Source organism: Gopherus flavomarginatus, chromosome 4 (genome assembly GCF_025201925.1).
Source record: "Gopherus flavomarginatus isolate rGopFla2 chromosome 4, rGopFla2.mat.asm, whole genome shotgun sequence".
NCBI classification, from domain to species: domain Eukaryota; kingdom Metazoa; phylum Chordata; order Testudines; family Testudinidae; genus Gopherus; species Gopherus flavomarginatus.
Window position 1 is genome coordinate 150,944,999 of NC_066620.1, and position 24,739 is coordinate 150,969,737.

Sequence of the window (24,739 nt, forward strand, 5' to 3'; positions counted from 1 at the left end):
AGCAAGAGACTTAATTACAGTTGGAGATGTTGAAATGCCTATAGTTATCCTGGGGGACCCAGCCTACCCCTTGATGCCCTGGCTAATGAAGCCATACACAGGCAGCCTGGACAGTGGTCAGGAGTTGTTTAACTACAGGCTGAGCAAGTGCAGAATGGTGGTAGAATGTGCATTTAGCTGTTTGAAAGGGCGCTGGAGAACCTTACTTACTCGCTCAGACCTCAGCCAAACCAATATCCCCTGTGTTATTGCTGCTTGCTGTGTGCTCCACAATCTCTGTGAGAGTAAGAGGGAGACCTTTATAGCGGGGTGGGAGGCTGAGGCAAATCACCTGACCACTGATTATGCGCAGCCAGACACCAGGGCAATTAGAAGATCACACCAGGAAGCAGTACGCATCAGAGAAGCCCTGAAAACGAGTTTCATCATGGGCCAGGGTACGGTGTGACTGCTGTGTTTCTTTCCCCTTGATTAACCCCCCCCCCATGTATTGACTCCTGCTGATACAAGGTAGCTTCACTGCACCCTTCCAGAACTGCTTGCTTATGGAAAATAAAGTTACTATCTGTAGAAAACATTGTATTCTTTATTAAAAGTCAGTCCCTGTAAGCAACCCACCCTCCCTCCTGCTTTTACAAGCCTGTGATTAAAAATACATAAGTAGGGGGTTTTGGGGGAGGATAGTAGAGGGAGGGAGGGATTAAGGGAAGACAAAGGCAATTAAGGAAGCCCTGAAAACGAGTTTCATCATGGGCCAGGGTACGGTGTGACTGATGTGTTTCTTTCCCCTTGATTAACCCCACCCCATGTATTGACTCCTGCTGCTGCAAGCAAGCTTCCCTCCACCCTTCCAGAACATCTTGCTTACTATCGTTACCAACCCACCCTCCCACTGCCTTTGAATAGCATGTCCTAAGATTAAAAGAAATGAAAAGGTACCCCGGGAGTGGTTTGGGAGGAGTATAGGAGGGAAGAAAAATGCCATTAAGGGCATTTCAATGTAATGACAGCCTTTTGGTTGGATTGTCCACAGGGGTGGAGTGGGCAGGTGCAGAAAGCCTTCCCCCACGCGTTCTTACACGCCTGGGTGTGGAAGGTATGGGACATGGTGAGTACTGAGAGAGGTTAAACATGGGCTGGAGTGGCACTCTGTGACCCCGCAGCTCTTCCACCAGACTTCGGAGGAGGTCAGTCTGATCGCGAAGAAGCTCCAGCGTTGCTGCCCGCCACCGCTGATCTTCCTGCCGCCACATGTCATTTTTGGCATCCCTCCTGTCCTCACGTTGGTCCCTCCTGTCCTCACGTTCACTGGCAGCGTCCCTGTACTTTGCGACCACGTGTTTCCACTCCCCCAGATGAGCTCTTTCACTGCGGGTTACTGCCATTATTTCTGTGAACATCTCCTCCCGTGTCCTCTTCTTCCTCAGTCTCCTTATCTGACCTATCCTTCGGACAGGAGAAGGGAGGCTGGAGAAATGTGCAGCTGCGTGAGTGGGGGAAAAGAGTGATAGAAGGATCATATGAGACACATTTCACAGAACAATGGTTATACTCTTTCACAGTGAACTACACTATTCACCGTACGTAGCACATGTAACTTCACTACAAGGTCGCCTTAGGATTCTTTTAGTATTTAGTGCTTGCGGCTGTGGAGTCAGAGATCAACACAGACGCAGGTCAGGGGAGTACAAAAAACCTTGCTGGAGGACATGGTAAGTCAAATGGCAGTGAACCGTGCAACCTCTTTTATTACCCTGTACCCCCGGCTATTAACAGGTAGCATTCACGCTTTGCAGCCAAAGTGCTGAAAAGCAAAACTCTGGCTTCTTTTCTTATGCCATCAGAAAGGTTCAGCACTAGAGGAAAATAGTGAATGGCTCACCCCCCCCCCCAATCTGCATCTCTGCTGTACTGGCAGGTAACTTTAACACCTCCCCCCTCCCTCCTCCCCCCGTCTGCCTTGGCAATTAGTAGCGATAATTCCTGCTGCCCAAATGCTTTAGAGACACCTCCCCATAGGAATTTGCAGGTTTTTACCATCCCCCACATGGCTGACTGCTAGGAAAGGTTTTCTATTAAAGGAGCAAGAAAGCAGAAACGAAGGAATGGTCATCTCTGTTCCCTTAATAAAGTACATTAATTTTTAACAGGTGACCATGAACGATATCACTCTCCTGAGAATAACAGAAAGAGAAAAAGAAATTATGCTTCTTGAATGCCAGCAATCCCCGGGGCCATTCGTAGCTAGGCTTTGTCGTGCAATGATACCTGATTACGTGCTCCAGGCATGGCGTGGTAAAGTTTCGTACCATGGTGGACGGAATAAGGCTGCCCTGCCCAGAAACCTTCTGCAAAGGCTATTGGGGTACCTCCAGGAGTGCTTCATAGAGATGTCCCTGGAGGATTTCCGCTCCATCCCCAGACATGTTAACAGACTTTTCCAGTAACTTTAATGCCAGCTACTGCATGCAAGCCCTCATGGCAAATCAATCATTAAAAAACGGTTGCTTTTAAACTATGGTTTTTATTTCAAAAAGTACACTCACCAGAGGATGCTTCCACGGCTTCATTGTCTGTGCTACTGGCTTGAGAGGGCTGGGAGGGTACTTCTGTCAGGGTGAGGAAAAGATCCTGGCTGTTGGGGGGAATGGAGTGCTGTGTGGTCTCTGCCATCTCAACCTCCTCCGGTTCCTCCTCCACATCTTCGCCGTCCTCAAAATCATCAGCAGTGGCTGAGATTACTACCCCCACCTCTGAATCCACAGACAAGGGGGGGCTTGTCGTGGCACAGTTACCTAAAATTGCGTTAAGCTCCTCGTAGAAGCAGCATGTTTTGGGGCCAGATCCAGATCTGCCCTTTGCTGCTTTGGTCTTCTGGTACGCTTGTCTGAGCTCCTTCACTTTAACTCTGCACTGCAACGAGTCTCTGCTATGTCCTCTCTGCCTCATGAAATTTGAAATCTTTTCAAAAGTTTTCTTATTTCGTCTACTGGAACGCAGTTCTGATAGCACAGACTCTTCTCCCCATACAGCTATCAGATCCAATAACTCCTGTGTGTTCCACGCTGGAGCTCTTTTCCTATTCTCAGCAGACTGCATTGTTACCTGTGCTGCTGAGAGCTCCACGCTGGCCAAACAGGAAATGAAATTTAAAAGTTCCCGGGGCTTTTCCTGTGTACCTGGCCAGCAGTAGAGTTCCTTTAGCTGTGCAGAGCGGCCACTGGTGCACTGTGGGATACCTCCCGGAGGCCATTAACTTCGATTTCCGTCCACACTAGCTTAAAATCGATTTTGTAAAATCGATTTTAGGGTTACTCCTTTCGTTTAGCTGGAGTACAGAAATCGATTTTAAGACCCCTTAAAATCGATTTTAAGTGCCTTGTAGTGTGGATGGTTACAGCGTTAAATCGATTTAATGCTGTTTAAATCGATTTAACGCTCTAGTGTGGACCTGGCCTTTTTGTTGTTGTAATGTATGTTCAATATCTTGAAGTTTTCTGAATGATTCTCAGGAAATTGTTTGGGCCCTCTATATCATAGCACACACTAAGGCCAAGAAATATCCTTCCTGCCCCCTCTCCCCGATTTCATGTGACCCATAAGACAAAACTTTAAAAAAATAAATCCAAAACAGTTTATAAGAACTATCCTTTGCAGCTCTGTTTATAAAGATTCATAGAGCATCACCAGAACAAATGGTGGTGAAGGGTTTTTTGCACTAAACCCAAAAGGGGCATTTGGCCTTTCTGGTGAATTTGAGAAAAAGCAGCAGATTGTTTCCTGGCTCAGAGGTGCACTCGGTCTTAGGATAGGCGGGCGCAACCCTCGTCGGCTTCAAGGTTGGATGTGTTTGCAAATAGCTTCAGGGAGGAGTCACTGCTTTAGGCATTGCAACTCCTTCCATGCTTATAATGTTGTTCTGGAGGGTGTTAATGGCTGCCATCGGGCACATCTTTGACCTATAGTCAATCCCAGACCTTGTAGCTTTTGGTTGTGTGACCTTCATTCAGGTCAAATGGAAGAAGCAATTAAGCTACTTTTCTATAGAGAAAGCTACTGCCCAAGGCACTAAGCTCACATGCAATGACAAGCAGCAGCAAAACTGTAAGGAAGGAAACTGCCTGGTGGTGTTTGTTCCCACTGTGTTCCAGGAAACAGGCCACCATGTACAGTCATTGTAAATAAACAGGACTGCACCAGATAAACACCTGAAACATCAATTTCCCCTCTTAATGGAAATAACCGGACAAGGCTGTAGATACTGGCTAGCTACTGAGGCTAAGGAGCAACATTTTTTTTCTTTACGGTCCCAATTCCCAAGTCAAGAAATACCTGACACTGTGAGTTGCCCAAAGAAACTGATGGGAGCGCTCACAGCGTTAGATGGCACTGAGCCTCAGAAAAGCACAATTTCTCCCTTGCTCCCCCTTGCTCTGGGAGGAGTTGTCAATATGTTGCTTTACTCCTTATGGGTTGTAGCGTACTCCTTTTATGTGCTTACCCAGCTACCCTGGTCTCTGCCACCTCCTCTGCTCCCACTTGCTCACAATGGAGAAGATATCAGGTGTTCCTGTTCTCCTGCCTCGTGCAGCTGGGGCCACAATCTGGGCAGCCTGTATTCAGCTAAGCCAGGTGGAGGCGCACTTTTCTGTGCAGCCAAGTAAAGAGCAAGGGATTGAGAGCGCACATTTATTTGCTACCTTTGTTGTTATCAAAGACGATTGTGCATATGTTACCTCTGCTTACAGACAGTTCATGGTAATTTTGACATTGATTGAATTTCCACAGACAGACTCGCAAATATTCCTTTTATTTGTACAAAACCAGGCTGTGTACTAAAACTGGATCCTTCTCAAATAACTACAGACAAAACAATGTGGCAGCCAGGTGGCAAATACTCCCAGTTGCCTGTATCACGGAAACTTGGATCTCCCTTCATCCCTTTTCTCAACACTCATCTCCCTCAGTTAGCCTTCCACCACTCACCTCCAACCCTTCGTCATCTGCTTCTGCCCTCAGGCCTGACCCTGTGCTCTCAAACTGAAGAGGAGATGAAAAGTGCAACTAACTGGGGAGGAGGATGGGAACTAACAAGCATACACAGCTTTACAGAGAAAAGCATATGATCTTATTATTCATTGTTACCCTCTCCCTTCCCACTTAGCACTATTTGCCTCTGACATTGTTCACTGTATTTAATTGTATTTAAGGTCCAATCCTCTGCAGTGCTGAGCCCCTTCAAGTCCCAAGCATTTCACAGCAGGCATACAACAGCTTGCAGGGTTGAGCCTTTAGACAGTAAACTTTGTGGTGCAATGATCTGTCATACAGTTTTGAAAGCAACTGGGCACCTACATTTGAGTGCTGCATAAATATTTATTGATAAGTATACATTGTTTTCTGTATTTCTTTTAAAGATTTTATATCTCAAGTCCCCCCCTTTTAAAAAAAAGCTTTCCATTTCACTTTTAACTTTAACATTATTTTGCACCAATACAATCAAGTTGAGTGTCCTTTCCATTTCCCTAAGGGACAGATTCTGATTCTCTTTGTCATAAATAGATAGCTAAGGGTTAATGTCTTTTTCACCTGGAAACAAGTAACCTGAAACACCTGACCAGAGGACCAATCAGGAAACAAGACTTTTTCAAATCTGGGTGGAGGGAAGTTTTGGGTGTGAGTTCTTTGTTCTTTGTCTTGTGTCTGACCCTCTCGGCTATGAGAGTGATTTTTCTATCTCCAGCTTTCTAATCTTCTGTTTCCAAGTTGTAAGTACAAAAATAGTAAGGCAATAAGGTTTATATTGGTTTTTTTTGTATTTACATGTGTGTAGTTGCTGGAATGTGTTAAATTGTATTCTTTGTGGATAAGGCTGTTTATTCATATTTCTTTTAAGCAATTGACCCTGTATTTGTCACCTTAATACAAAGAGACCATTTTTATGTATTTTTCTTTCTTCTTATAAAGCTTTCTTTTTTAGACCTGTTGGAGTTTTCTTTAGTGGGAATTCCAGGGAATTAAGTCTGCAACTCACCAGGGAATTGGTGGGAGGAAGAAGTCAGGGGGAAAATCTCTTTGTGTTAGATTTACTAAGCCTGACTTTGCATACCCTCTGGGTGAAGCGGGAAGTACTTGTGTTTCCAGGACTGGAAACGGGGAGGGTGGAGTCCCTCTGTTTAGATTCACGGAGCTTGCTTCTGTGTATCTCTCCAGGAACCCAGGGAGGGAACACCTGGAAGGGAGAAGGGGGGGAAATGATTTATTCTCCTTTGTTGTAAGACTCAAGGAATTTGGGTCTTTGGGGTCCCCAGGGAAGGTTTTTGGGGGGACCAGAGTGCCTCAAAACACTCTAATTTTTTGGGTGGTGGCAGCTTTACCAGGTCCAAGCTGGTAACTAAGCTTGGAGGTTTTCATGCTAACACCCATATTTTGGATGCTAAGGTCCAAATCTGGGAAATATGTTATGACATGGTGTGCAGCGTTGTGGGATAGATAGAATCCAGAAGCCAGTAGGAATATTATATTTTTCTTTTCTCTGCTAGGGGCTTTTAAGCAGAGAGGGTTTGGTTTTAAAAGGAACTAGAGAGAATATTTTTTTCTGTTCTCTCCTGGCAGTAGCTTGCATATTAAGCAAGGAACCATTAAGCTGTGACAAACGGGTCTTTTGTCAGACAATAGCACTCCCATTGAGAGTCAAATATCCAGCAATACACATGCAAATAAAGTGGTTTTTCTGGTTTACTTTACATTTAAAAGATTAGCTAGAGGAAGAAAGGGAAAAAGGCATTGTTGCTAGGCAGACCCCAGGAGGCAACAGAGAAGCTGCAGTTCATACAATAAACCCCAGAGGGCGCCTCAGCACAAGAAAGCAGAAAACATGAGTTCCAAGGAAAGCCTAAGGCAGGAGCGAGCATGGCAACAAGCCATAGACAAAGAAAATGAACACAAGAGACGGATAGAACTAATTAATGCAGAACTAGCCAAGGAAGAGGCAGCCCACAAAAGAAAACAACAAGAAGAAGAGGAGGCTCACAGAAGGAAACAAGAAGAAGAAGAGGCAGCCTACAGAAGACAGATAGAACTCCAGAGGGAGACCCACCGACAGGCCATGGAATTAGAAAAGGCTAAGCAACAGGCTCCAGCCAATCCTAACAACCCTTCACCAATTATGGTTCCACATCCCAAGAAATTTCCCACCTACAAGGCAGGTGATGACACTGAGGCCTTCTTGGAAAATTTTGAAAGAGCCTGTCTTGGGTACAGCATCCCTGAAGACCAGTACATGGTAGAATTGAGGCCACAGCTCAGTGGACCTTTAGCAGAGGTGGCAGCTGAAATGCCTAAGGAGAAAATGAACGACTATAAACTTTTTCAAACCAAGGCCAGATACAGAATGGGGATAACCCCGGATCATGCCCGTCGGCATTTCAGAACCCCAAAGTGGAAACCAGATGTGTCATTTCCCAAACACACCTACTATGTTGGGAAAAATTATGAGGCCTGGATATCAGGAAACAATGTTAAATCCATAGACGAACTGCACCTCCTCATACAAATGGAGCAGTTCTTGGATGGTGTTCCTGAGGACATAACACGGTACATACAAGATGGAAAACCCAAAAATCTCATCGAGGCGGGGGAGATTGGAGCCAGATGGATGGAAGTGGCAGAAAGCAAGAAAGCTACTGTCAAGGGGAATGAATACCCCAGAGGGCACACCGACCATAAACCCTACAACCGAGGACAACCAAAGACCCCACCTACAACCCAAGGAAAGCCACAGACACACTATTCTTCCACCTCACCAGTCTCCAGTAACTCACCTCGACCCAGTAACCAGTCAGCTGGAAGATGCTTTAAGTGTAATGAACTGGGACATATCAAGGCCAACTGCCCAAAGAATGCCAACCGAGTGCAGTTCATTACACCACCATCACCCAAAAGATCCCCAGGCCCAGATGCCTCTCAAATACTCTTGGAGCGAAGGGAAAATTTGAGAGTGGGCAGAAAGAAGGTTACTGCATGGAGAGACACGGGGGCACAAGTGTCAGCTATCCATCAATCCTTCGTAGACCCCAAATTCATCAACCCAAAGGCCCAAGTGACAATTTACCCCTTCATGTCACAAGCTGTAGACTTGCCTACAGCTGAACTGCCTGTCCAGTACAAAGGCTGGTCAGGAATGTGGACTTTTGCAGTCTATGACAATTATTCCATCCCCATGCTACTGGGGGAAGACTTGGCCAACCAGGTGAAGCGGGCCAAGAGAGTGGGAATGGTTACACGCAGCCAAACCAGGCAAGCTTCCAGACCCATTCCCGTTCCTGAGCCGTCCACAGACGCCTCGTCTGTGTTACCAGAGACCCAGACAGAGGTAGTGGACCCAGATTCCATGCCAACCACTGAAACAGCCAGAGCACCTCCAGTCCCAGGCCCGGAACTGGAACATCAACCAGCACCAGCAAGTGCAACCACATCTTCAAACTCAATGCCAGAGGGCGCCAGCGAGCCAGAACTGGCAGAAGCAACAGACAGCCATACCCAAAAGTCTCAGCCAGAGCCTGAAATACCCCCTGGTGCACCAGCGGAGAGCGGTTCACCAGCAACAGAAACAACCCCATCACCTACATCGCTTCCAGAGGGACCAAGACCAAGTCCACAGTCTGAGGAAGAACTGGTGACCCCAGCCTCAAGGGAACAGTTCCAGACTGAGCAGGAAGCAGATGACAGCCTTCAGAAAGCTTGGGCGGTGGCACGGAGCACCCCACCGCCTCTCAGCTCTTCTCACTGATCCCGGTTTGTTATAGACCAAGGACTTTTATACAAGGAGATTCTTTCTGGTGGACACCGGGAAGAACGGCAGCCGCAAAAACAGTTGGTGGTTCCAACTAAGTACCGGGGGAAGCTCTTAAGCTTAGCCCATGATCATCCCAGTGGCCATGCTGGGGTGAACAGAACCAAGGACCGGTTGGGGAAATCCTTCCACTGGGAGGGGATGGGCAAGGACGTTGCCAAGTATGTCCGGTCTTGTGAGGTATGCCAAAGAGTGGGAAAGCCTCAAGACCAGATCAAGGCCCCTCTCCAGCCACTCCCCATAATTGAGGTCCCATTTCAGCGAGTAGCTGTGGATATTCTGGGTCCTTTCCCAAAAAAGACACCCAGAGGAAAGCAGTACGTACTGACTTTCGTGGACTTTGCTACCCGATGGCCGGAAGCAGTAGCTCTAGGCAACACCAGGGCTAACACTGTGTGCCTGGCCCTAACAGACATTTTTGCCAGGGTAGGTTGGCCCTCCGACATCCTTACAGATTCAGGATCTAATTTCCTGGCAGGGACCATGAAAGAACTGTGGGAAACTCATGGGGTGAACCACTTGGTTGCCACCCCGTACCACCATCAAACCAATGGCCTGGTGGAAAGGTTTAATGGAACTTTGGGGGCTATGATACGTAAATTCGTCAATGAACACTCCAATAATTGGGACCTAGTGTTACAGCAGTTGCTTTTTGCCTACAGGGCTGTACCACATCCCAGTTTAGGGTTTTCACCATTTGAACTTGTGTATGGTCACAAGGTTAAGGGGCCATTACAGTTGGTGAAACAGCAATGGGAGGGGTTTACGCCTTCTCCAGGAACTAACATTCTGGACTTTGTAAGCAACCTACAAAACACCCTTCGACACTCTTTAGCCCTTGCTAAAGAAAACCTAAAGGATGCTCAGAAAGAGCAAAAGGCCTGGTATGACAAACATACCAGAGAACATTCCTTCAAGGTAGGAGACCAGGTTATGGTCTTGAAGGCGCAACAGGCCCATAAGATGGAAGCATCATGGGAAGGGCCATTCACGGTCCAAGAGCGCCTGTGAACTGTGAACTACCTCATAGCATTTCCCAAGTCCTCACTAAAGCCCAGAGTGTACCATGTTAATTCTCTCAAGCCTTTCTATTCCATAGACTTACAGGTTTGTCAGTTTACAGTCCAGGGAGATGATGCTGAGTGGCCTGAAGGTGTCTACTACGACGGGAAAAAAGACGGTGGTGTGGAAGAGGTGAACCTCTCAACCACCCTGGAACGTCTGCAGCGGCGACAAATCAAGGAGCTGTGCACTAGCTTCGCCCCATTGTTCTCAGCCACCCCAGGACGGACTGAACGGGCATACCACTCCATTGACACAGGTAATGCTCACCCCATTAGAACCCCACCCTACCGGGTGTCTCCTTATGCCCAAGCTGCTATAGAACGGGAGATCCAGAACATGCTACAGATGGGTATAATCCGCTCATCTACCAGTGCATGGGCATCTCCAGTGGTTCTGGTACCCAAACCAGATGGGGAAATACGCTTTTGCGTGGACTACCGTAAGCTAAATGTGGTAACTCGTCCGGACAACTATCCAATGCCACGCACCGATGAGCTATTGGAGAAGTTGGGACGTGCCCAGTTCATCTCTACAATAGACTTAACCAAGGGATACTGGCAAGTACTGCTAGATGAACCTGCCAAGGACAGGTCAGCATTCGTCACCCATGCGGGGGTGTATGAATTTAATATCCTTCTTTTCGGGCTGCGAAATGCACCTGCCACCTTCCAGAGGCTGGTAGATGGTCTACTAGCAGGACTGAGCGAATATGCAGTTGCCTACCTCGATGATGTGGCCATTTTTTCAGACTCCTGGCCCGAACACCTACTACACCTGGAAAAGGTCTTTGAGTGCATCAGGCAGGCCGGACTAACTGTTAAGGCCAAAAAGTGTCAAATAGGCCAAAACAGAGTAACTTACCTGGGACACCAGGTGGGTCGAGGAACCATAAACCCCCTACAGGCCAAGGTGGATGCTATCCAAAAGTGGCCTGTCCCAAGGTCAAAGAAATAGGTCCAATCCTTCTTAGGCTTGGCCGGATACTACAGGTGATTTGTACCCCACTACAGACAAATCGCTGCCACACTGACCGACCTGACCAAAAAGACCCAGCCAGATGCAGTTAAGTGGACTGATGAGTGTCAAAAGACCTTTACCCAACTTAAGGCAACGCTCATGTCTGACCCTGTGCTCAGGGCCTCGGACTTTGACAAGCCATTCCTAGTAACCACGGATGCATCTGAGCGTGGTATAGGAGCAGTTCTCATGCAGGAAGCAATGGATCACAACTTCCATCCTGTCGTGTTTCTCAGCAAGAAACTGTTTGAGAGGGAAAGTCACTGGTCAGTCAGTGAAAAGGAATGCTACGCCATTGTGTACGCCCTGGAAAAGCTATGCCCATATGTTTGGGGACGGCGGTTCCAGCTACAAACTGACCATGCTGCGCTAAAGAGGCTTCATACTGCCAAGAGGAACAACAAGAAACTTCTTCGTTGGAGTTTAGCTCTCCAAGATTTTGATTTTGAAATTCAGCACATCTTAGGAGCTTCTAACAAAGTAGCTGATGCACTCTCCCGTGAGAGTTTCCCAGAATCCAGTAGTTAAAAAGTGTTCTTAAAATGTAAAAGTCTGCTAGTGGTATATGTAAAGGTGCATGTGTTGTATTAATCTGTTTGTTTTAAAGTTCTAGGAGGAAATCACCGCCAGTGAGGTTCCCCACTGTCTGCAATTTGGGGGGCGTGTCATAAACAGATAGCTAAGGGTTAATGTCTCTTTCATCTGGAAATGAGTAACCTGAAACACCTGACCAGAGGACCAATCAGGAAACAAGACTTTTTCAAATCTGGGTGGAGGGAAGTTTTGGGTGTGAGTTCTTTGTTCTTTGTCTTGTGTCTGACGCTCTCGGCTATGGGAGTGATTTTTCTATCTCCAGCTTTCTAATCTTCTGTTTCCAAGTTGTAAGTATAAAAATAGTAAGGCAATAAGGTTTATATTGGTTTTTTTTGTATTTACATGTGTGTAGTTGCTGGAATGTGTTAAATTGTATTCTTTGTGGATAAGGCTGTTTATTCATATTTCTTTTAAGCAATTGACCCTGTATTTGTCACCTTAATACAGAGAGACCATTTTTATGTATTTTTCTTTCTTCTTATAAAGCTTTCTTTTTTAGACCTGTTGGAGTTTTCTTTAGTGGGAATTCCAGGGAATTAAGTCTGCAACTCACCAGGGAATTGGTGGGAGGAAGAAGTCAGGGGGAAAATCTCTTTGTGTTAGATTTACTAAGCCTGACTTTGCATACCCTCTGGGTGAAGCGGGAAGTACTTGTGTTTCCAGGACTGGAAACGGGGAGGGTGGAGTCCCTCTGTTTAGATTCATGGAGCTTGCTTCTGTGTATCTCTCCAGGAACCCAGGGAGGGAACACCTGGAAGGGAGAAGGAGGGGAAATGGTTTATTCCCCTTTGTTGTAAGACTCAAGGAATTTGGGTCTTTGGGGTCCCCAGGGAAGGTTTTTGGGGGGACCAGAGTGCCCCAAAACACTCTAATTTTTTGGGTGGTGGCAGCTTTACCAGGTCCAAGCTGGTAACTAAGCTTGGAGGTTTTCATGCTAACACCCATATTTTGGATGCTAAGGTCCAAATCTGGGAAATATGTTATGACACTCTTCTCCATGTTGAATAGTATCTTACAGCATGAGCAGTCCCACTGAAGTCAGCTCTGACTCATAGCAAACACAATGGTACAATTAATCACTGTTAGTTGTAACAATAATAATTAAAAAAACTCCAACTGTATATAGTTATACACTGACTTCTTATGGCACAGATCTTAGAGATGCTCTCCATGAAAGCAGAATAGATGCACACAGTTTTTGATATGTGAAATATAGATGAAAGAAAAGACTGCTACCAGTGACTGAGCATAATGAATGCATGTTTGGTTTTATTTCAGACAGCAGCTCTTTCATACGCCATGGCTAGATACTACCATCCTTACTCACATTGGATCCTTGTTCCTTCTATCTGAAGTACTTGTACGGATCACCATAGCATCTGTGCACCTCACAATCTTCAATGTGTTACCCTCACAATACCCCTGTGAGGTAAGGAAGTGCTCTCATACCCATTTTACAGATGGGGAATTGAGGCACAGAGAGAGGCTAAGTGACTTGCCCAAGATCACATAGTAAGTCTGTAGTGGAGCAGGGAATTGAATGCAGATCTACCAAGTCCTAGGCCAGTACCCTAACCACTGGACCAAAAATGAATGGTTCTAGCTGATAGGTGAGATGCTATATATATATATATCATGGGTATGGGTATTAGATCATGGTCTTATGTTAAAAAGAATGATGATGTAATTTTTAGAGCTGGTCAAAACCTTTTTTTATTTAAAAATAAGGGAATCTGTTCTAGTGGTTTTTATTAATGTTGAGAAATTAACACTTTAAGGGCTGGGCTGGAAACCCTTACTTCCACTGAATAGTACCGCATTCCAGTACCCCACATATGTAACAATGTGAAAATTTTGATTTAAAAACATTTGTAAAGTAAAAAGTGAACTTTTAGCTCTTAAAATCCTTGGCTGCCTTTTTAGCAATAGCACTTTTTGGCTGCCACACTTTATACAGCAAAGTTTACTGGAAGGCACAGTTATTCTGTCCTTCAAGCAGGTCAGAATTCATATGTAACTGCTGACCAGTTTTATACTTGGTCTCTAGTATAAAAACACAAAGACAGTGGGACAAATTGTGAGCTGACCTATGTCATTAATCTCATTGGGGTTGCACAGGATGTAAGCAAATAAGAAACTTAAGTTGGTATATTGTGTACAACTTATATGGAGCAACAGGGTGCACATACAAGGCCATATTCTGCTTTCAGTTATGCCAGTTGCACTCATTGAAGTCAATGAGTGCAACTGAGAGCAGAACTTAATATGCTGTATCTGGCTTCCTTTATCCTTCTGAAACATGCTGTGCTAGTGCTTAGGAATTCCTCTTTAAGATTTTAAAATGTCACCTTTGACTTCTGTATTTCAAATCATTGTCTGGAACATGACATATGCAAACTAGGGGCCTATTCCTTCAAACTCAGATTTGGATAACTTGAGTAATCCCTTGAAAAGTTACCCAAGTATGCGTTTGCAGAATCAGGCCTTAGGTAGGCAATAAAGCCACATGTCAGCAAGGTACTTAACACATGCCTGACTTTAAGCATATGTGTAGTCCCACCAAAGTCAAAATTCTGACATTTCACAATTCAGTTCAAGGGCTCTACTCATTTGCTTACAGTTAGACACATTTGTGTGAGTACCTTGCTGAAACAGGCCTAAAACACTATAACTAAGGGAGCCATGAGGTACAGATTAACAAACATTACAGTGAGGGTCCCTGGAAAACCGGGGTGCATGAAAATGGAGGCTCTTACAGCTTTAATGTCACTTCATATTTGTTGTAGTCTGCATTTCTTAGAAGACACTGCTGCTTGCCTTCTCTCTGCCAGCAGAACCGTATATTTAATATGTCACCACTGTTCCCCATAGGGTTGCCAGGCATCCATTTTTTGACCGGAATGCCCCATTGAAAAGAGGCCTTACTGGGCCACTAAAAGTTCAGTTGGCGGTACAACAGGGCTAGGGCTGGCTTCGCGTGGCTCCCAGAAGCAGCTGGCATGTCCGACTCCTAGGCAGAGAGGCAACCATGAGCGCTGGTTCTGCAGCTCCCATTGGCTGAGAACCATGACCAACAGGAGCTGTGGGGTGGTGCCTGTGGACAGGGGAAGTCTGTAGAGCCCCCTGGCTACCCCTCCACCTAGGAGCCGGACATGCCGGCCGCTTCTGGGAGCCACATGAGGTAAGCGCCGCCCAGCTGCAACCCCTCCTGCACTCCAACTTCCTGCCCCATCCTGAAGCCCCCTCCCACACCCTGAACCCCTAATTTATGCCCCCATCTTGGAGCCCACATGCTCAGCCAGAGCCCTCACCCCCTCCCACACACCAGTCCTCTTCCCTAGCCTGGTGAAAGTGAGTGAGGGTAGGAGAGAGAGAGTGATGGAGGGAGGGGGGATGGAGTGAGTGGGAGGCAAGGCCTCAGAAAAGGGGTAGGACCTCAGGGAAAGGCAGGGCAGGGGATGGGACAAGGATGTTCGGTTTTGTGGGATTAGAAAATTGGCAACCCTAGTCCCCCAGCCTACTTTTACCAAAAAATGGAGTCAAATCCTGTTTATTTCCCCCCCTCCCTTTTCTTTCTGACAAAACTCCAGGAAACTGACCACAAGATTGACAAGTTTAGAATGAATTTACAAAATTTTGTAAATTAGAGGGGAAATGTTTACAAAGCCACTTTGTTTGTGAAATATCCATCCAGCTTTAATAATGAAGATGATATATAAGCTAATGGCCCAGTTCTGGGAGTTACAGCCATGTATGGCCCTAGTTCAGGAAAGCACTTAATCACATGTTGAATTTTCACTACATGATGAAGTCGCATTGCCTTCTATAGAACAGAAGCATGTGCTTAAGTGCTATCCTGAATAGGGATACTTTCCTGAATCTTAGCCCTAAGGAGGGCAGAATTAGGCTCTTGAGCATTCAGTGCAATTACTGTGGGCTCCATGTATATACCTTCTTTGTATTACTCTAAATATTATATTCTATTGTTGCTCTTGAAGGTGAAATCTGACCATCTCCCAGAAAGAAACAGCAGAATTCACAAGTGGCTGCACAGTCTTTCTGACTGCTGAATCTTACACACAAGACACCCTGGCATTTGAAATTTACACATTTTTCACATTTAGACTCATTCTTTATCTCCTCTAAAGACCTTCCCAATATGTTCTTTGTATGGCAGTAATGTTGGTAGACATATGGGAGGGCAAATCTTGACAAGATGACGCACAATGCTTTCTTAAATACCATTTAGAAATCCTTTGTTATCCTTAACTTGTAAGCTCACACCTCACATGGACATTTCAAAGCTGCAAACACAAAACCTGATTCTCCTTTTGCTCACACAAGTATCAATGAAGAATAACTCCAAGAAGTCAGGGAAGTTATATTAGAGTGAGAAGAGAATTAAGCCCAAAGTCTAGTAATAAGAAAAAGGAAATATAAATAAGGAGGATTAATCATTGGAATTTAAAACAAAAGGGATACATTTTACTTTGTCACGTGTGTGTAGCCCTAATTAATTAATTAATGCAGTGAAGTTGGATGCAAAATTTGGTTCTCTCTGTTTTGGAACATAGTTGGGTTAAATTGCCACTGTCTGGTTAAAATTCATATAGCTAATATGAAAAAATTCCTGACGTCTTACTAACACTGTAGTTTATTAAAATGGAAAGAGGATTTTTAAAATCTAGTTTTCCTTCATTATAACAATTTGTTTACATTTACTTTTTATTCAGCTAGGACAATCAAAATAGACTAGTCCGTTTTATTTTCTGGATCTTTTGCCCTAACACAATGATTCACAGTTTGGGTGCAAACAATGTACATAGACACAAAAAATTCACAATCAAATATTATTGTGAATTGTCTTCTTAGAACCTCAAATTTTGCATCTACATTAAACAGACCTGGGACATCATGTGACATCATGGTATTCAGCTAAAACCTATCAGCTTTATACTTTGTGGAAAGTTTATAGACGCTGTTATTTTCTCTATCTCTCACGCACATACCCCTCCCTTTTTTCTTATATTGCCGTGCACTGTATTTAAACAAAATCTAAGCTTAAAATCTCAGACTTTTTCCCTGACCTGGTTTGGTATGGTGGAGATAAGACCGGAAGATTCAGGTCTGTAACTTTATGGGTATGCTTGAGTTGGACTAAGTTTCTCTTAATCTTCATGCTGTTGTTGAAAAAGGTTTTTGGGTTTTCTTTAGATTGCCTCAAACTTCTTACCATATGTGTTTGCTGTTGGGATATAGGGAAAATTGGTGGTCTTGAGCCATTGACCAAAAGTGGAGGGGAACCACTTGTTTGTTGATGTGATGTTTCCATACATGAAATCTTTTTAACTATGGTGTCTCTCAAGGCAGCTTGTCTCAGCCTGGGCAAAGGGGAAAGCTGTGGTGTTTCAATCATTAGTAGATTAGGACTTTCCTTTTCTGAGTACAGCCATGCTGGAGTTGGAATAGTCTCATCCATTGCTTTGAGAAGGTCTTTAAATCTTGTATCCTGATGAGGCATAGGACTGTGGTCTACAACTCTATTTTCTGTTAGAGACCGTGGGGTTATTCTACTTGTACATGACATTGCAGATCTTTGAGATTGGTGGTTTGCAGAATGTGTTGGGTTATTTGCTAATGTAGGAGGTGGTTTCTCAGGAAGATATGATTTCCTCACATCAGCTAAGTCTTTATAATCATCCAAATTCTCCTGCAGATCCAAAAGTGGCTGATTCATTGGGTCATATGAAGTATTTTTATTTGGTGATTTAGGAGGTTCAAGATGAACCCATTCTCTATCTGCAAACTTGGAAACTAAATGGAATATAGAATGGATAAGATCAGTTCATGCTGAAATGAAAGCGTCTATAGAAGTAACAAGTTATTACTGAAAGTACCTCCCTTTGGGACTCTGAATTTTGCTGACTGTTGGTAGAGTTTTTGCAATATTATAAATAATAAAAAATCTTGATAAAATGCCACAAGTTTACACATAGGCTTTCAAAAGTAACTAGTGATTTTAACTTTAGATGCTTTAAAGGGTTCTGATTTTCAGAGGTGAGGTGATCAACACTCTGAAAATCAGACCCCTTTTAAAATGCTGGCATTCAAGACTGAGGCACTCACAATCACTAGTCAATGTTGAAAAATTACACCTGTGTGTAACCATAATTGCTTATAAGTGGCATAAGGTTCAGTAGCAGTGATGACACAGCATAGCTCACATCCAAATGAGGAGGAAGCCATTGATGTTAAGATGGAACAGAAAGTGGACAGCTGGGCATAGGGTTGCCTATCTTTTTGTTATTTCTGTACGGCTATTACTGGGGCTATTACTCAGCATTTATTAAAGACAGCATGAATCTAAAAAATATCTACGTGCACAATGATCGAGTCAGAATCAATTGTTGTTTACTGAGAGGTCAAATTCAGAGCGAGGGGCTGACTATCCATGGGTCTGCACCTTGCACTTGTTATTTACATCATTGCAAAGACAGTGTAAACTGGTATCTTTCTGATTTGGTGCAGGGCAATGGAGAGTGTAAGTGGGAGCAATCATGTTGTGACTGTTATGCCAGACCTGGATTTAGCCTCAAAGTCTAAAGTCACGTTCTGTCTTTGTCTCCTAGAATAATCAGTGTTTGAAATTTCTTGACCTTGGAGGTTCCTCACAATCCTTCTTAGGAAAACAATGGAAATAACTTGGAGAATGGCATGTAATGGACAGTTACTTATAGTCACTATATCCAGATTAACAATTGGGTTGATGCTTAGTTATGGCTATTCTTTCCTACATATACAATGTTTTCAAACTGATCACCAAAACTTGGGATCAGGAAAGAAGTGTAATGGCAAGGCCTTTGGCTATATTGAATGATTTTTTCTGAGCATCTATTGGGCATATCTCACCCAGTGAATTTTTTCTCGTTGCAGAGGAGGGTGAATATGGGTGGAACTTGTTCTTTCCCATCACACTCTCTCTGTTTCAAAGATGGTGCTTTACCACTGACTTCAGTGAGTGTAAGATCAGTCGCTAAATCTCCTTCACATTGACTTAGATAGGGGAGCACACACTTCCAAGTCTTTAAAAATCTGTTCTGAGGTAACACACAGAATGTGCCTATAGCATAATGGTGGAGGTAGTTCTATGAGGGGAAAACTGTGTGAAGCCGGAGAACTAGAGCTGAGCTACATTTTTTGAACTCCCTCCTCCCCCTCAAAAAACAAACAAATGGAAAATTTCTAAAAAAAAAATCATAAAATGTTTTCACTTTTTACTGACTTGCGCTAAAAGAACATTTTCAGGTTAATAAGCCATTAATAGATTTTTGTACAGTACCTTCTGGTATATTTTCTTGGTTATCCAAAGTAATTGCAATTTCATCTTCTTGAATGGCGTCTGGGATTGCTTGGTTTAGTGCAGAAGGAAATGTCTTATTGTCATAGTTGTTGAGGTTTTCTGTTGTGACCAGTTCAGCCTTTTGGGAAATCTGAATATCTGCATCTTGATTCAGGTTTCTAGGAGGTTTGCCACCACATTTTTCTATTACATTTTCCCTCTGAAAACATAACAGTCATAATTCATATTGTCTTAGATTGAAAAGAAGCTTGAACGTACAAGGAACTGAAATACAACAAGCTCAGACACGTGTAAATAGAAATGTGCATCTTCCTTCCCCACCAGTCCTGAAGAAATCCCCTCCCACCCCATGCAATGTAATACAAAATGAGCCAGCACAGAACTTGTTCATTGATCTCCCTCTAATCTCCGAGATCCACAGGGTTTGTGAGCTGACAAGTCCTGCTTCCTGGCAGAACAATTAGGGAGAGGTCTGCAAAGAGACCCTAGTAGGTTTACTCTCTCTTAGCCCCCTTTCCTGTTCTACAGTGTTACCAAGGAATCTGTCATCTACTCACAAGCAGAGCAATCTATAAATGCAGTGATCCTACCTCAATGATCAAAGTAAAGTGTGGTTAGTCCTGTTCTTAATTCTAATGATTTTAGTTTGAAAATAATTGATTTGCAATAATTTAAGTGAGGGAAAAAAATCAATTTCTCTCACTTTTAAACTTTGGTTAACTTCTCCCCCACATAAGGGGTGTCTCACCTGAATGAAAACAAATTCAAAACACAAAATTAATGAAGAATGAAGAATGAAAAATGTTGTTTCTTTCTAAGGTTTTCATCAAGCAAGCACTGCTTGTTTTTTTTTTTTTTGACCAGATCTGCCAGTAAAATGCTTCAAGTTGCAGAGGTGCCTGCCCATAGGACAATAATGTGCTTTATTTTTTAAGTAAAAAAAAGTGTTTTATTTTAACCTTTTTTCCTCTATTTTTCTTAGATGACTCCACTAGTTGGCTGCAGCCCCGTGACAAGCAGCAGTAGGTGGGAACTTGGAACTTGCTGCTCCCTCCTCCAAAAGGAAGATCCAAACCCAGGTGATGCTGGGAAGCCAGTGGAGGGATGAGGGATACTCAGGCCAGGTTACTGGGGTGGGGGTGTTAGGAGAGATATTAGGGGTTGTTGGAGGGGGAGAAGAAAAGGAAATGAGAGAGGATGCTCTGAAAAGAACATTGGGTTTAGGAATGGGAGCAGCTGACTGTGGAGCGAGAACGAAAACAGACTGGGGAAGGGAAATTGCTCAGTGTGTGCATTTTTTTGGGGGGGAAGGGGAGAGACAAGGCAACTGTGGACAGGCAGGAGAGGAGGGAAGCTGAGCTGGAGATAGCTTAGTTGAAAGGATTTGTTTTAATTCTTTTCCTCCTTGCAACTGCCCATCTGGCTCCACAGCACTTTTTCCCTGATCAACTTTCCTGCCAGCATCTCACTGTTGTTTGCAGTATTGTAACCATGTTGGTTCCAGGGTATTGGAGAGACAAGGTGGGTGAGGTCACATCTTTTATTGCACCAACTTTGTGGGAGAGAGAGACAGACTTCTAAGTTCATACAGAGCTTAAGGAAGAGCTCTGTGTAGCTCAAAAGCTTCTATCTCTCACCAACAGAAGCTGGTCCAATAAAAGATGTGACCTCACCCACCTTGTCTCTCAAACATCCCACTGAACAGTTTCCCTACCTCATTCTTGCTGAGCATCTACTCCCTGCTTAGCTGCTCCTCCACTCAGCATCTTCCCTGCCTGGACCCACTGCAATTAGCAATCTCCTTCCTTTTCTCAAAGCAAGACCCCCACAATGACTGTTCTGTTTCTCAGCAGCCTCCTGACCTTGTTGAGTTTTGACTAGGATTAGAAATACATTGTAGGGAAATCAGGACCTGGCAGTCTGAGTAATGGGGAGAAAGGGAATCCTGCTGTTCTACCATTGGTGCTTTAGCTCTTGAACGACTAGGGTTCCCACCATCAAGTGTGATGGAGTGAACTGGCTCACTTGTTACTTGCATTGTGACTCTGCCCCCCACCCTTCTGCTGTTCAACAGCCAGCCAGCAGAGGGCTTTCTAAATCCCAAGGGTCAGAAAATGGAAGTACAGCCTGAGGTTTGAGGGGACTGGACTTCGAAGAGAGATGGAGGCTGCCTGGGCACTGGCTGCAGAGGGAAGGCCAGGCAGCAGGCATCCTGAAGGTTAAAAGTCAGACACACACCCTGTTGCTGGCATGGGACTAGAAGTATCTTCAACAGAAAGATACAGAGCTGGAGGCTGCAGGCAGAAAAACGAAGTAGAGAGCCCCCCAATGAGACTTTGACCTTATTACCACTGTGTGTATAGCCTGCCCTTAGGAGGTTTGAATTAGCAACTGTTGGTCTATCTTATGTTGTAACTAGGGCTGTCAAGCAGTTAAAAAATTAATCGCGATTAATCGCACGATTTAAAAAACTAAGCACAATTAATCACACTGTTAAACAGTAACAGAATACCATTTATTTAGATATTTTTGGATGTTTTCTACATTTTCAAATATATTGATTTCAATTACAACACAGAATACAAAGTGTACATTTCTCACTTTATATTTATTTTTTATTACAAGTATATGCACTGTAAAAAACCAAAAGAAATACTATTTTTCAGTTCACATAATACAAGTACTGTAGTGCAATCTCTTTATCATGAAAGTTGAACTTACAAATATAGAATTATGTACAATAAAAACTGCTTTCAAAAATAAACCGAAGTCCACTCAGTCCTACTTCTTGTTCAGCCAATCGCTCAGACAAATAAGTTTGGTTACATTTGCAGGAGATAATGCTGTCCGCTTCTTGTTTACAATGTCACCTGAAAGTGAGAACAGGTGTTCTCATGGCACTGTTGTAGCCAGCATCGCAAGATATTTACCCACCAGTTGTGCTAAAGATTCGTATGTCCCTTCATGCTTCAACCATCATTCCAAAGGACATGCGTCCATGCTGATGATGAGTTCTGCTCAATAACGATCCAAAGCAGTGTGGACCGATGTATGTTCATTTTCATCATCTGAGTCAGATGCCACCAGCAGAAGGCTGATTTTTGTTATTGGTGGTTTGGGTTCTGTAGTTTCCGCATCAGAGTGTTGCCTTTTTAGACTTCTGAAAGCATGCTCCACACCTCATTCCTCTCAGATTTTGGAAGGTACTTCAGATTCTTAAACCTTGGGTTGAGTGCTGTAGCTATCTTTAGAAATCTCACATAGGTACCTTCTTTGTGTTTTGTCAAATCTGCAGTGAAAGTATTCTTAAAATGAACAACATATGCTCGGTCATCATCTGACACTGCTGTAACATGAAATATATGGCAGAATGCGGGTAAAACAGAGCAGGGGATATGCATTTCCACCCCTCCCAAGGAGTTCAGTCACGAATTTAATTAATGTGTTATTTTTTCAATGAGCATCATCAGCATGGAAATATCCTCTGGAATGGTGACTGAAGCATGGAAGAGTGTACGAACGTTTAGCATATCTGGCATATAAATACCATGCAATGCTGGCTACAAAAGTGCCATACAAATGCCTGTTCTCACTTTCTGGTGACATTGTACATAAGAAGAGGGCAGCATTATCTCCTGTAAATGTAAACAAACCTGTTTGTCTTATCGATTGGCTGAACAAGGAGTAGGACTGAGTGGACTTGTAGGCTCTGAAGTTTTACATTGTTTTGTTTTTGAGTGCAGTTATGTAACAAAAAAAAATCTACATTTGTAAATTGCACTTTCACAACAAAGAGATTGCACTACAGTACTTGTATGAATTGAATTGAAAAATACCATTTCTTTTATCCTTTTTACAGTGCAAATATATGTAATCAAAAATAATATACACCTTGATTTCAATTACAACACAGAATATAATATATGAAAATATAGAAAAACATCCAAAATATTTAATAAATTGCAATTGGTATTCTATTGTTTAACAGCACAATTAAACTGTGATTCATCATGATTAATTAATTGAGTTAATTGCATGAGTTAACTGTGATTAATTGACAGCCCTAGTTTGTAACATTGTAAAAACATGTTTTTAATCTAATGTCCCATGAAAAACGTTGGGTATAATTTGTGGGAAAAACAGGTCTCTCAAAGCTTGAATGCATTTCATAAGTTAGTAAAATGCTTGGAAAAGTTTGAAGCTTACCAAACTTCAAACTCTTAGGTTAGTCCATGCCTACTACACATTTGCAACACCCAAATCACAATTAAATAAATTGTCTTTAGAGTGTATATAAAAAAAATTACAATATGTTTAATTTGACAACATATTTTTAAAACCACACTATATCAACTGGGAATATGAGATGTCATAAGTGTTTTAGGCAAAGCAATCAAATAGTCTCCCAGGATTTTACACACTGCTTGTTAAGAAAACAAATTTTCATCTTATGTTTTGCAAGCTGTCACCTTATATACAGTACACCAGAATACTTGCCATGACTGGTTTTACTGCCAGACCTCTTAAGAGCTAATTGGTTAAGCACCTGGGCAGGAAGCCTTTTGGCAGAAACACTGTTTTCGACAAGGGCTAGCTATAAAGTTCTGGATGGCAAATTATAATCATTAAGGCTCTCTTCTACAAAAGAACACACATAATACAAATACATTGCTTGGAGAAATTACCGTGCATGAAAGGACGGGCCATGTGTTATATTTATCCAATGGCTTATGGCTCAAATTTGAACATGGAAAGAATCTTTTAAGGGTCAAACTTTCAACAGGCTTCTGTAATTGCACTTACAAACATTGGAATTGCGTCTATTTGCTTTCACCAAAACCCTTATCTTCATGTAGAAATGCCAGTTTGAGTGTAAAACCAGCATTTGCAAACACAGCTACTCATTCAACTTATGCAAACACAGTTTGTTGTACATGCAAAAGAATGCACTTGCAATTTAGAAGGCTTGTTGAAAATTTGTCCTTAAGAGTTTACATTTTTCTTTGATTTTGGTGTGGAAACACTTTTGATTAATCTATTGATTGGAGCAGGTTGAATACTACAAAAATAATGTTTGTGAATATTTGTTTGAATTGCAAGCAGTTAATTGGTTTGACCATGTTATTTTCTTTTTATGATATGCCATTCATGAACATTGTTGCCAGTGTTTATGTTAATATTTGGTGAATCTTTTGGTTCTTTTTGGCCAGAATTTTTTCAAAGGAGTTAGGCACTGAAGTATCATTGAATTTCAGTGAAAAGCTGGGTGTTTTATTCCCTTATGCTCTTTTTGAAAATCTCAGCCTCTAGGAATATCCATGTTCAGATGAAAGCGAGAGTACATGCTGAACATTTTCACCTGATCCAAAAACAATGGAAATTTGTCCTCAATCAGGCCATATTTGCTGTTTTTTTCTTTGCTAAGCATTGGTTACTCTCCTAGTTTTAAAACATTTTAGGCTCCGGTTCTGCAAACACTACTTTGTGTGCTTTCATTTTTATGCACTTGTATATTCTTATTGAGCTCAGGGAGACTACTCTTGCACTTACAGTAAAGCACATGCATAAATTTGCAGATCTGGGGCCTTTGTTATTCAGCTGTGGATTGGAAACTATATTTTGTGATTTAGTGACCAATCACAGACTGTGACTAACAAATAGCAAATATTTGGCTTTATTTGGAATAAAAAGAGCATCTATCCATCCTCTTTAGGCACCTTTGATGAAATGTGACATACAAACATTAAATACCCACATCATTAGAACTAAACTGCTGCAATATCTTCTCATGTAAATTCCAACCAGAAGACCAGACAAACTAACAGATGAAAAATCCTCTCTCTCCACCA

The 24,739-nt window shown here is 43.0% G+C and overlaps 1 protein-coding gene across 1 annotated transcript in view; it reads right to left on the reverse strand.

Annotated features, from left to right (window-relative positions):
• Window positions 1–566: 566 nt before the first annotated feature.
• The window catches only part of LOC127050095 (serine/threonine-protein kinase MARK2-like), a 65,056-nt gene continuing 40,883 nt past the window's right edge, over window positions 567–24,739 (reverse strand). The window contains exons 8-11 of the mRNA XM_050951626.1: window positions 18,870–19,089; window positions 16,865–17,344; window positions 2,547–2,795; window positions 567–1,483 (exon numbers count right to left, since the gene is read on the reverse strand). Coding sequence (XP_050807583.1) covers window positions 996–1,483; window positions 2,547–2,795; window positions 16,865–17,344; window positions 18,870–19,089 — 1,437 coding nt within the window. The 3' untranslated portion in view covers window positions 567–995. The remainder of the gene's footprint in view (window positions 1,484–2,546; window positions 2,796–16,864; window positions 17,345–18,869; window positions 19,090–24,739) is intronic.